At 39.6% G+C, this 12946-nt stretch overlaps 1 protein-coding gene and 1 non-coding gene across 4 annotated transcripts; both read left to right on the top strand.

The window, feature by feature from the left end:
* Positions 1-1270: 1270 nt before the first annotated feature.
* On the top strand, positions 1271-1405 carry LOC131362997 (U11 spliceosomal RNA). The gene has a single exon (XR_009206268.1). It is a non-coding gene; the product is annotated as a U11 spliceosomal RNA (small nuclear RNA).
* gmeb1 (glucocorticoid modulatory element binding protein 1) lies at positions 1295-10586 on the top strand. Of its 3 annotated transcripts, none has more exons than XM_058405284.1 (10): positions 1295-1705; positions 3029-3175; positions 3896-3930; positions 4154-4272; positions 4559-4662; positions 5897-6045; positions 6182-6307; positions 6396-6533; positions 6650-6772; positions 8960-10586. In XM_058405284.1, exons 2-10 carry the CDS (start codon positions 3048-3050, stop codon positions 9646-9648), a joined length of 1611 nt encoding a protein of 536 aa, XP_058261267.1. In that variant the 5' UTR covers positions 1295-1705; positions 3029-3047; the 3' UTR covers positions 9649-10586. The 3 variants fall into 3 exon arrangements, with proteins under 3 accessions (XP_058261267.1, XP_058261268.1, XP_058261265.1); XM_058405285.1 differs by lacking the exon at positions 1295-1705 and adding an exon at positions 2393-2835; XM_058405282.1 differs by lacking the exon at positions 1295-1705 and adding an exon at positions 2910-2932 and having other exon boundaries at positions 4157-4272.
* The last annotated feature ends 2360 nt before the right edge of the window (positions 10587-12946 follow it).

Raw genomic sequence — 12946 nt, 5'->3', positions numbered from 1 at the left:
GATAGATAGATAGATAGATAGATAGATAGATAGATAGATAGATAGATAGATAGATAGATAGATAGATAGATAGATAGATAGATAGATAGGCAGAGAGACAGATAGATAGATAGATAGATAGATAGATAGATAGATAGATAGATAGATAGATAGATAGATAGATAGATAGATAGATAGATAGATAGATAGGCAGGCAGAGAGACAGAGAGACAGATAGATAGATAGATAGATAGATAGATAGATAGATAGATAGATAGATAGATAGATAGATAGATAGATAGATAGATAGATAGATAGATAGATAGTTTATTGATCCCAGAGGAAATTCAAGTATCATTCAGTCCAAAAAGCATTGATGGAAGGTGAGTAGGTCTGGGATGTTCCAGTTCATCCCAAAGGTGTTCATTGGAGTTGAAGTTCAGGACAGAGTTGTGTCTTCATGTAGATTGCTTTGAGTACATTGTCCTTACTGGAACATCTTTGTACTTAAAACTTTGCGGCAAAAGAATAAAACCACACAAGGTTCTCACGGTCAAGGGTCTACAAACAATTGGCCATATAGTGTAAGTGTACTATAAAACTAGTTTGTGCTCACTGGCGCCCTCTAGCGGTAAACTAATCATAAAACTGTTCAAGATCTCAATACGTGTGCTCTTGCGCCCTCTAGTGGTGGAATAAATTCAGCTTAAAGAAGAAAAAAATTAGAGTGTGAAAAATAACAAACAAATACATATGGAAACACTCGGAAACACGGACAAAGATACTTTCTGCTGTTATATACATTTAGCTCACTTATATGAGAAACATATACTCTGTAATGTATAACTATTATGGTGTTTTACACCAATCTCTATAAATGTTAACCTGCTTTTAGGGCAATAATTCCTTGCTATTATTCATTGTTTAGAAACATCACAGTAGGAATGAATAAGAACACATTGTTTTTTTCATTGTTTAAACTTGTGTAATAATAACGCAAGTTTTCTCAGTCACGTCGAAACCAGAGCAGGGCGCTCTCCTATTGGCTGAATCGTATATCCCGTGATGCTTTGCTTCGTGAAGAGAAATACTCTCCTTATGAACACTTTTCCGATATATATTCGTTAACAAACCAAGTTCACGGAATGTCTGCACAGTTTATTGCACCTAGTTTCAACACAATATCGACTTCGTGTGCAGTGTGTGAGAGGTTGATGTTTATATTCAGCTACCGTCCCTGAGACCCTGGGTGTGTGTGGAGCCCTCGGATGTGTTCATGGCCATCGGGTTTAAAAAGGGCATCTGTCGTGATTGACACAGTGAGAGTAGATCACTCTGGTCTTACTGCGGAATCGCTATCAAGAGATTTCGGATGCATAATTTTTACAAGCCGGGGCTGCTGATAATCATTTATTTCGGCGCCCCATATCTTCTTGTTGAATATCAGACAATAATGAAACACTTTCATAAGAGAACCCTCAGATTGAACGGTTATTTTTAACCTCAGTGACCCATGAACGTATAGATACGCGTTTCTATTTCCATATACGTGCATATTCTAGTCAGGACACTTTCTTGAACAATAAGTTTATTTCAAGAGCGAGGACACAACTCTCAGCTTCTACCAGGAAGTCTGAACGAGACATAACTGCGCATGCGCACAAGTCTTTCGGTTGGGGGGAGGCAAAAAAAAAAAACGGGGATGCGTCCGACGTCGATGTAAACGGTAAGGCAAAGACAAAGAGATTTCGTTGCATTAAGACCCGCTATAACGTGACGTTGGTTGTAAAACACGGTGTTTCGTGGAAGTTTATAGCTTCAATCCCGCGGCCCCCTCGGCATGGCGGAGCGGCGTGGCCGTGCTTGTTCGAGTGTGCGTGCCGCCGCACAGGAACACGTCATTCCGAGGCGTAGGGGGGGAGAGGGGAAAAAAAAAGAGACGCCGAGAACGTAACGTACGCGTTCAGAAACAAGCGGCGACACGCAACGTAAATGCGTGATCCGACGTTAAGTCGGGTTCAGTCCCACAGTGGGCTAACGCCGGGTTTAGCCTTAGCCTTCTTCTCCTTCTCCTTTTAACCCCCTCCAAAAAAAAGGAGGGGGGCGCGTTTTAGCCTAGCATGCTAACCACGGAATTCGGCTAGGTAGCCGTAAAGGCGCGTTAACGCGGCGCTTGGCTAACTAGCAAGCTTAATTGCTTGCTAACGCGACTCAAGCAACTAGCCTAGCCGAATTGTGGCTAAAAATACAATAAGTAATAATAATAATAATAATAATAAAAAGAGATCCCATTCACATCACGATCTTTAATCTGTTAAACAAAAAAAAAAAAATTGTAGATAGCAAGTGCGTTAACAGCTTGTCATTTGATATATATATATATATATATATATATATATATATATATATATAATGAATTAAAGTGAATTGTTGATGAGCCCAGCATTTTTCCTAATTCATTTTATTTTACAGAATTAAACAATGAAGTGACGCTTGTTTTCAGGTTTCAGGGCATTTTTAATGTACTCATTTCTAGCTAGGGAAACTTCACCTTTGCTAGAATGTTCTAGAGAGGTGGGAGAAAATCCGGAGGAAACCCATTTAAAGGTGGAAAACTTCACACACAAGTTCTGACCGAAACTGAGGACACGAGCCCTTAGCCTCACTGTAGTCTAATTGCTCCAAAACACTGACCCTGGGTCGTTGACCGGAAGATCAGGGTTCAAGCCCCAGCACCGCCAATTTGCCACCGTTGGGCCCTTGAGCAAGGCCCTTAACCCTCTCTGCTCCAGGGGCGCTGACCCTGCGCTCTGACCCCAATCTCTGGGAGATGTGAAGAAAGAATTTCACTGTGATGTAATGTATATGTGACGACTGTTTCTATTTGATTATAAAACATTTGAAACTAAATCTTGGAAATGTCCAGCAGTGAAGATGTACTACAGTTTACTTGGTAACAGACGTGTTGGATGAATTGTTGTTTTAGTCTCACAATGCGACCTGTAATGTAATGAAAGATTTGGCAGCGGTTCTCTGTCTTCCTCACCAGTGTGGCCCAGAGGAAGGACATGGCAGAGACAGAGGTGACCGTGTCCATGGGAGACGTGGTGGTGATGAAGGCCACTGACGATGAGGTTGCAGCAGGCGATTCAAACAAGACACAGGTCATCCTTCAGCTGCAGCCCGTCACACCTGGGTGGGTCAGATGTTCCCAGACATCTATTTAAATGGCCAGATATGTGAAGAGCAGTCTGACAAAAAATATTCCAGTGTTTAATTCGCTCAAACTGGGACCGTAAAGGAGTATGTTAAAGCTGAGAGCTAGAAGGAAACGTTGCCTAAAATGCTAAAGTATGAAACAATAAGAATATCTCTTTAGGCATGACAAAATAGCAGACTTTCTATGCATGAAGGATAGAATGGCCATACGGTTGTTTGGTTGAGGGGTTCATGGAAAAATATAGGCAAAACAAATCTCTCCAGTATAATATTACCATAAATGATGTCTCAAGTACAAATATATATATATATATAGATATACTTTTAAATCACATCCAGTATGTTTTTCTATTTTAGTATGTTCTCCATTTTAAGTAGGTCCGCCAAGGTCAAAGATGCAGCTGAAGTAGGAGAGTGTACAAAGAGTCCAAAAACAATCATAGAGGCCTAAGTAAGACTGTAGCAGCACTTTGAGGTTTAGTGATATAGGAAAATACAACGTGCAGCATTTTTGAATCACTAGCTAATAGATTTCTTGTGATTGATTTCATTGGATGTACTGTATACAGGGGTCTGACATTTTCTGCATTAGCTTTGTGCTTGAGTTACAAGGCTAATGTAACTGAGAAGTCTTTTATACATAATTTTTATACATCATGATTCAAGCCTGTCTGTTTGTGTCTGTATGTTTCTACAGGACTGAAGATAATGCAGGAGAGACAACTACAGCGGGTAGTTATATAAATAACACTTAAGACTCTGGATGTCTGTACGGCATTGTGCCCCTGTTTAATCTGTAATATAAAGAAAGTTGCACACTAAATATCCAGAGTTTTATTTCTATTAGGTGTTCATTGAATAGTTCAGTTTATTTGAACGAAACCAAATGTTTACCATTTTATAGTAAATTTGGAGGTCATTCACACAGCGGTTCTGATGTTTATTTGTTCTTCAGAAGTTCTGACAGAAGGAGAGGATGTCGAGCTGGGATACCCCATTACGTGTGGCGAGAGCAAAGCTGTTCTTCTGTTCAAGAAATTTGTTTGCCCAGGAATCAATGTCAAATGCGTCAAAGTGAGTGATCTGATATCTGACTTGACCTGTCAGTTATCAGTCATTTATAACACGATGGAATGCTTCATTAGCCATTAATTAGAAGTGTCCTTGTTTGAGAGGTGATAGTTTCCCACCTGTATCCAGAAACCAAATCCATTTGTCTTAAAAACACTTCGTAACACAGTGACTCGTTCTCTCCTGTCAGCTCTTAAATTATAATCTCTTAAAAGTGACAGTGCTTGGAACCTGTATTGCGATATGGCTTTTCAGTTCTCTCACACTATCTCTTTTTCTCTTTCTCCAGTATGAGGATGAGTTAATTAGCCCTAAGCAGTTTGTCCATATGTCTGGCAAAGCTACTCTTAAGGACTGGAAACGAGCCATCAGAATGGGGGGTGTCATGCTCAGGTAAAGAGGACAAGGTCTTAAAAAAGCACCTTGGATTTATTTCACTTTAATGAAAATGCACCCTCGTACTTTTAACGGGAACGTCTGAACCTGCCTGTTCATTCAGTTACTTAATCAGCCAATCATTTAGCACTTACACAGTGCATAAAATCATGCAAGTTCACATCAATGATCAAAATGGGGGAAAAAAATGTGATCTCAGTGACTTCAGTATTCACACAGTTTGGTGAGAAAAACAAAAAAACATCCAGTGGGCATCAGTTCTGGGGACAGAAATGTCTTGTTTATTAGAGAATGATGAGAATAACTGGATTGCTTCAAGCGGACAGGAAGCCGATGCTAAATGTAGTAACCACTCGTTTACAACCACGTTGAGCTGAAACGCATCTCAGAATACATAACACATGGAAACTTATGACTGATGAACTAGAACAGCAGAAGACCACACTGGGTTTCAGTTCACTTCTGGAACTTCAAAACTAGTTACACCTTTAATCACCTTAACACTTGCGTTCTGTTTGAGTATTATCTATTACATATGTCTTGAATGACATACACCCCAAATTTTCACATTCATACTAATCTAATATAGGACATATTCTGTAGCACAAAGATTTATCTTTATCTAGTTGTCCTGTAGATTCACAAAAACTCAATTCTATATTAATATCTTAACTCTATATTAATTAATTTACACTGATCAGGCATATCATTATGCCTAATATTGTGTTGGTCTTCTGACAAAACAGCCCTGATTCGTCGAGGCATAGACTTTACTAGCTCCATGAAGGTGTTCTGTGGTATCCGGCACCAAGATATTAGCAGCAGATCCTTTAAGTTCTGTAAGTTGAAAGGTGGGGCCCATGTAGGACTTACAGGACTTGAAGGATACTTTTGATAGATACTGACCACTGCAGACTGGGAACACCCCACAAGAGCTGCGGTTTTGGAGATGCTCTGATCCAGTGGTCTAGCCATCACAATTTGGCCCTTCGTCAAACTCACTCAAATCCTTACGCTTGTCCATTTTTCCTGCTTCTAACACATCAACTTTGAGGACAAAATGTTCATTTGCTGTCTAACCAACTAACAGATGCCATGATGAGATAATCAGTGTTATTCACTTCACCTGTCAGTGGACGTAATGTTATGTCTGATTGGTGTATAATTACTGTTTATTAAAATGTTTCTTTGTGTTGCATAAGTTGTTCTCTCTCTCTCTCTGTGTGTCTAGGAAAATGATGGACTCTGGCCAGTTAGATTTCTATCAGCACAGCACGCTGTGTACCAACACCTGCCGCAGCACCAAATTTGACCTCCTGATCAATAACACGCGCTTCCCTCCTGACAGCAGTGTACTCAGTACTCCTACATCATCCCAGGGTGAGACATTTACACGCAATCACAATCTCTACCAGTTCAGATTGTTAAACTTTCCACACTTTTCCTTGAGTAATAGATTCTTTAATCTAAGCCCAGATTTTTGGGAAAATATTTTCTTTGTCTCTTTGCTTTCCAGGGCAAGTCACTGTGGGTAATGGAGGGGAAGTTGTCACGATAGAAGAGAAACCAGAGGAAGCGACAAGCTCTTTGGAGTGGGCAAGTGCAGAGGCTACAAAGAAAAAAGAAGTGGTAGAGATTTCAGGTGACTACAAACGTTTGGCTTTTTATTTCAAACAAAGCATCTAATGACAAAGTATAAAGATTGCATGCATGTATTCTTCGTCTCATAGAGGAGACACTGAGCTTCTGGAAAGGCATAGCGGACGTTGGTCTCATGGGAGAAGTGGTCAGTAACATCCGTACAGAGCTGCTGGAGATGCTAAGAGGGGTACAGCTTCGCTCGGACCAGGCCAGCCTACAAGATGTTGGTGAGTCGGTTGGACTAATCATGCTGAGCACTCAGTCTGTATCTTGACAATCTGTCTTAAGCTGTGTCATTAATTATTACGGTGTATAAAGGTGGTGTGGTTTGTCTGTTGTACAGAAGTGGCAGTTCTGAGTAACCTCACTCAAGTGTTTGGCCTGCTGGACTCCATCAAACGAATCCTGACTGCACGGCGTCAAATGACTGACTTGGGACAGAAACAGCTGATCAGAACGCTAACAAGTGAGATGTCTTGTAGGAAAAATTCACCATTTGCAAACACTGTAGAGCCTGAATTTTTTTTGTTGTTATTTTTATGTCATTTGCGTAACCTTTTCATGTAGTGGCGGCTTAAACTAGGATCCACAATGGATGTGACGTGTTAACGAGACGTCTGTTTAGTATAAGTGCAATCTAAGCAACTTTTCATTCAGACTGTTCAGTATGTATAACTGACCCAGCACTGCAATTCATCTTTATTAATGGTCAAACATACAGCAATGTTAAAAGAGAGAGCACTGGGGCATGAGACTGTCAAAGTTCACCAAGTCCACATACAAAAATAACACTAGGCATTGAACAAATTGAACATTTGTTTTTATTCTGGTTAAAATAAAAGTGTTTAGAATAGACCTCTATGCCATTAGCCTTTCTAATGTGAACAATGTCTGATTCTGAAGAGTGCAACCAAATGAGTAGAGCCAGGGGTTGTCTTCAGTGACAGAAAAAACATTTTAGAAATGAATTGGATATGATCTATGTACATTGGGTTAGAAAATGACTGTGGACTGGCGTGCGATTTAAGGATTGGAGGTCAATAAACCATTAGCTACTGAGCAAACTGCAATAAGACCAGGATGCTTTGGGTCAGGATGAGTTCAGACATGATTGGGAAATCTAAAGTAGGGCTATAGGTAGCCATATTTTGGCCTAAATAAACCAATGTTCTGTCTATTATTGAGGCTGGTGATGGGCTTCTCCAATCATTCCATGCATCAAACCGGATCTTGTACCTCAGAGACAGCAGAAATTATAGGTCTGTTCTCAGAAAGTGACCTCAACATTCTGGCATGCTTGCTAGGATTTAGACACATGCCTGCTTTGTCGAAGTGCAAGTTACATGCATTCAAGTGTAATGGTTTCTGAGCATAGACACTAAGATTTGCACTTTTTTTAAGCTTTTCTTTTCTTTAGAGCTGCTAGTAGTATCACTGTTCAGACCTTCCTTAAAGGTGTGTGTGGCAGCATTGTCTACAGCACAAACTAGTAAGGACATTTTATAAATATTGTGGCTCTCCATACAAAGCAAAGTGGGGCTTTGGACAAGTTGCTGTATAAACCAATAGAAGACATGGATGTAAAAAGGCTTTCAATAAAGAGAGGCATCTTTTTAAGACTTAAGACCTTTTTACTGGACATTCTAATGGTCAGATGAGTAGGAGAATTTTATATATATATATATATATATTTTTTTTTTTTAGGGAAGTATGCCATAGTCAGACTGAACCCATAATTACTGCCAAAAGTATTAATGCAGCATTGTATAAATGAAACTCTCTGCAGTAGATGATGAGAATGTGCCCAGGCCAGTGAGGTGTATCACTGACCAGGACATTCTGTGCTTTGGGGAGGACCAGTAAACCGTTTAATGGCCACCTCTTGAGTTCACCATCCACCTTCACAGAATAAAACATTGTGTCCTCACAACCTATGGGTTCTGTGTTGATTTCGAGTGACTGTCACCCTTGATCTGGACCACTTGAATAATGATCATCCTCAACAGGGTGCAGTACTGCAATTATTTTCCAAGAGTAAATTATCAGTAGATTGAGTGATCCTCATCGTTAATGTTAACAGACTGTATGATTCTTATCATCACTTGGGTAGGGTGCTAATAGAATGAGTGATATTCAGGATCAGTAAAGAAAAGTATAGTAAAGTTCAACAGTGACGCATCTTCATCAACATTTCAGATGTGTCAGCTCGATTGTAAGCATTATCCAGGGAATGCATCAAGAAGTGTCTTGCGAACCCTTGTATGCTTTCTCCACTAGGTCTAGAAGGAAACCAACCTGTCGGTGGACAAAATAAGCAAGTGGAACAGTGTTTTATGTATGGAACTGTGGTTGCCCCATCCGGAACACTGGGATAAGAATGCCACAATAATGAATGTAACATATTGGCTTTTATAAGCTATGCATGTGTGGTCATGGACACAAGGTGCCAGCTTTGCTTTTAGTACTTGGTCCTCCATTAAGTTGTAGATAACTAAACCTGCATAACTATCTGGTAGCACTGGTGACCTTTAGACATACCATCCAAGGTGTATATTCCCACCTTATGCAATTGGGATAGGCTCCACTGAACAGCATAAAATGTTTACTGCAGATGAATGATATCACAGCTGTTGATGTATCTGTGTGTGTTTAGCTCTGGAACATCAGCTGGAGGAGCAGAAGAAGCAGCAAGCTCAGAGCTGGTTGGTCTCGTCTTCGTCTTCCCCTCCTCCACCAAAGCGAGCTCCTAAACGGCCCCGCCTACATCGGCCAGCCTCCGCTACAGTGCTCCAGCCACTGACACTCCACTCACCCCAGTACACACTCATCTCCCCCATCACCCTCTCCTCTGTATGCCAACCCATTACCTTGCCCGGCCTGGCACAGCCGCCTGGTGCGGTCACTCTCTTTACTCACGTGCCACAGCGTGACGGCAAGACAGAGACCTTAACGTTGGTGGGCACAGTGGCCGCACAGGAGCCGACACAGCTGAGCACCGTGGAGCTTGGTGCGATGGGAACAATGGGCACGGTGGAACTGGGAGCAGCAGGTGCAGTGGAAATGGCAAACACTGTGTTGGTGCAGGATCATGAGAGCCAAGCAATCGAGATCAACCTGCAGATGGGAGCAGAGGCAGAGGGAGCAGCCAAGGAAGAGGAAGAGAGGAGAAGGATGGAGGGCGGAGGGGAGGATGGAAGTGGATTAATAGTGGGAGAAGGAGAGAAAGAGATGAAAGTTGAAATGGAGGAGCTGCATTTGGAAACCAACGGGCAGATTCACAACCTACAGATTTTCGTGGTGGAGGATGAGGAGCAAATGCAGGTTGAAGGCAAAGCTGAATGAGCCTTGGACAAAAGCACACACACACACACACACACACACACATGACCCTGAGACATTTGCACTTGTTTGCATTATTTTCTACTACTTTTCTAAAAGAGGTCAGCATGGCCAAGTCTGAAAGTTGTGTAACTGCTTTATTTTGTTTTTGTTTTTTTTTGTATAAGCAACATCAGTATTCCTTTATGGACTTTCAAGAATACACATGCATTTTGATATGCCTTTGTAGAAACAAGTACAGTATTTTTTAATTTTTATTTCATTGTATGGATTGTAGAAAGGCACTTTCTTTAACACGGTGCCAAATTGTTAGAATTTCCATTATCTATGTTCAACTCTGTTACTCAAGCCAAGAGAGACAACTGTAATTAAGAAACATAACTTTGCTTCTGTATACCTTAATGTAACCTGATCTAATCTTGGTATTAGCTTGCACTGGACCAACAACTGACATTGATAAACTCTTAAAGTGATGGTTTGGCTTAAAAAAATTAATTGTATATAATTTTGCAATAATAATAATAATATACAACTAACCACCTAAAATCTGAATGAAAAATTGTACCTGAAATCTAGACATTATATGAGCAAGAATATAATTCTACTTTAAATGTAAATGTGAAAATATTAAACTTGAATATCTCTGCTATTTTACAAATGCTTTTATTTAAGAATTTAAAGAACAACGTTCCTGAAAGCAAAGTGTAGGAAGATTCGGGGCACTTTATTTTGTTTTGAGAGAATTGTAGATCTTTACTTTTTAGCCCTGAAACAGTAAAACATTTCAGACACCAGATATGGCTTTGGCTGATCAATTCTATTTTTTAGTATGTTGAAAGTTGTGTATGTTTGATACTTTTTTTTTTTTGGAAAGAAAACTATTCTTTTAATTGACTTTGGCACTATTTAAGAATGTGTTTTATTTGAGAATATGTGTAAGAATGTGTTATATATATATATATATATATATATATATATAATATAAATATATATATATATATATATATATATATATATATATATATATATATATATAATATAAATATATCAGTGCAACATGAAGAAATGTGTTAAATATATTTTTAGATGCGAGTCCTTCACCGAAGACAAAATGTCTTGTATATTTTTCACAGTGATAAATGACAGGCTTTATGGTGTGAAATGGGTTTAGTGCTTCTTCTATGGATCCCTGGTTTTGGATGACGGCCAAGTTAATAAATGGATTACTGTGATTAAATCTGTAATCTTAACCTTCTCTTGGCACCGAAATAGGCAAGTCATGTTTCACTCAATTGACAGTCAAGGGAAAAAAAACGGGCTGCAAGAGTCTTCCTTTTCTCCGAATTTTGTCTCTTCAATAAACAATCCTTGTTTGCCAGTCTTGCATGAATGTATAATCTCTTCGAATCCAAATATTATGCAAATACTAATGCCTAGAAATTTGTCTAGAAGTTTAAACAAAATGACAGGGTGAGCATTCGTTGTAATCCTTGTAGCTTCATGAATGAATTATAAGATAGACAGTTATTATTATGATGATGTTATTGCACCTCAACACTTTAATTTAGGATATTTATGCACTTGTAATTTACAAGAGGAGAATATACCTTTTTCTGTTAGTAAAGTACCTAAGCGCCTAACCATTGGATCCTGTTCTAAACACAAGTGCATTGTTTCCTTGTCACACAGGTAATTATGTGTTAAGTTATTACAGACACCCTTTTTCCAGAGTGACTTACAATTTATCTCCATTTTATACAAGTGAGCAATTGAGGTTTTAAGAGCCTTGCTCAAGGGCCCCAGCCGTGGCAGCTTGGTGGACCTGGGATTCAAACTCCCAACCTTCTAATCAGTAGTCTAACACCTTCACCACTAAGCTACTACATCCCCATTATTAACTACAAACACAAGCCAATACAGACCCACTGCTTAAAAGGATGCCTCGGTTTGTGTTTAGTCTCGCATGATCAAGCACAACAAAGTGCATACTTTGGCCAGCAGGGAGTGCTTGAACCCCATCTTGAGCCTCTTCATACGTTTCAATGGATACGAGAAAACAAGAGGCGCTCATAAGTAGCAGAAAAACCTTAATCGTCACGTCCCTGCACTTTTCTCCATTAACAGCATCCTACCTTTTTTAGCTTTCTCAGTGTTTGAGCTCTTTGATTCTTTTGTCTTTTTTTTTTTAATAGTCAGCCAGCATGACTACTGTTAGCCTGCGGAAAAGTGATGCCATAAATACAGCCAGTCCCTGAATGGCTCTTTGTTGCATTATTTTTAGTAATACCCTCTTTGTAAAGAGAATTGGGGCTAAAATGTCCTTGTATTTAAGAGCAGAATTTGTGATCCCATCAGTATTTAAAAGAGGCCCAGTACCCTTAGCTTTACTAGTATTGAATACAATGCAGTATTTAGTCATTTGTTAGTAAAATATAAAGGTTGTAAGGACAGTTCAAACGTAGACTAAAGACATATCTCTTTAGCCAGGCATACATTTAATACATCCCGTAACCTTGTACTCCAGTACATCTGATTAAATGCACATTATCATCTAGTGCTGCTAATATCATGAACAGCAGCTATGCTAATTACTTTCCACTTGTTTCCCTTCTTCTACCCATTCCAAGGCATACGGTGATTGTGCCAGCTCCAGTAACATCCAAAGACGTGTTGTAGATTGAGTGTCATCTCTAAATTGTCCAGAGTGTGTGATCATGCCCTGCTATGAGTGTCCAGGGTATCTAGAGTCAGCTGGAATAGGCTCCAGGTTCCCCCTGACCCTGTGTAGGGTAAGTGGTATAGAAAATGGATGGAGGGATGAACAGATTATTATACTGAACCAGTCATGTAGTCTGTAAAAAAAAATACCAGGCTAACTGTTTTAACTGTAAAAATGATGAAATCCTTTGAGTGTTTTCCTCCCCGAAAAACTGTCTTTTACATTAGGTTTTAAAACACGCTGACTAAAATAATGCAGGTAAAGTTTAGTTTCTTAGTAGAAGAATGGATTTATTGACTGTGAAATGAGACTGCTGCAATTTAAATGGCTTGTTAAAAAGCAGATGCAAGCTGCATGGGCTTGTCATATCCATTCTTCACCCTTGAATGAATTCTCTTTAAACCACCTTCTTATGCACTGCTGCTGTATCTAATATACTTGTACCAGTGCCAGGCAAATATCATGTTAGCATCGATGCTGCGTTCAGAGCAGTGCACACAAATAATATCTGGTTTGTGCTGGTCTCTTTCTTTCTTGGGATTTTTTGTGCCCTTAAGTTGTCCTCAAGAGTGTTTATGTGTC

The sequence above is a fragment of the Hemibagrus wyckioides genome, linkage group LG12, assembly GCF_019097595.1.
Source record: "Hemibagrus wyckioides isolate EC202008001 linkage group LG12, SWU_Hwy_1.0, whole genome shotgun sequence".
Classification (NCBI taxonomy): Eukaryota; Metazoa; Chordata; class Actinopteri; order Siluriformes; family Bagridae; genus Hemibagrus; species Hemibagrus wyckioides.
The sequence above is the reverse complement of the archived record's forward strand: the minus strand, read 5'-3'. Positions and strand labels throughout refer to the sequence as shown.

What these genes read in the sequence shown, in the direction of transcription:
- gmeb1 (XM_058405284.1), top strand. Translation starts at nt 3,048, where the DNA reads ATGGCAGAGACAGAGGTGACCGTGTCCATGGGAGACGTGGTGGTGATG. An exon ending in CTGCAGCCCGTCACACCTGG is followed by an intron (nt 3,176 to 3,895) that starts GTGGGTCAGATG and finishes ATGTTTCTACAG; the next exon opens with GACTGAAGATAATGCAGGAG. An exon ending in AGGAGAGACAACTACAGCGG is followed by an intron (nt 3,931 to 4,153) that starts GTAGTTATATAA and finishes TTTGTTCTTCAG; the next exon opens with AAGTTCTGACAGAAGGAGAG.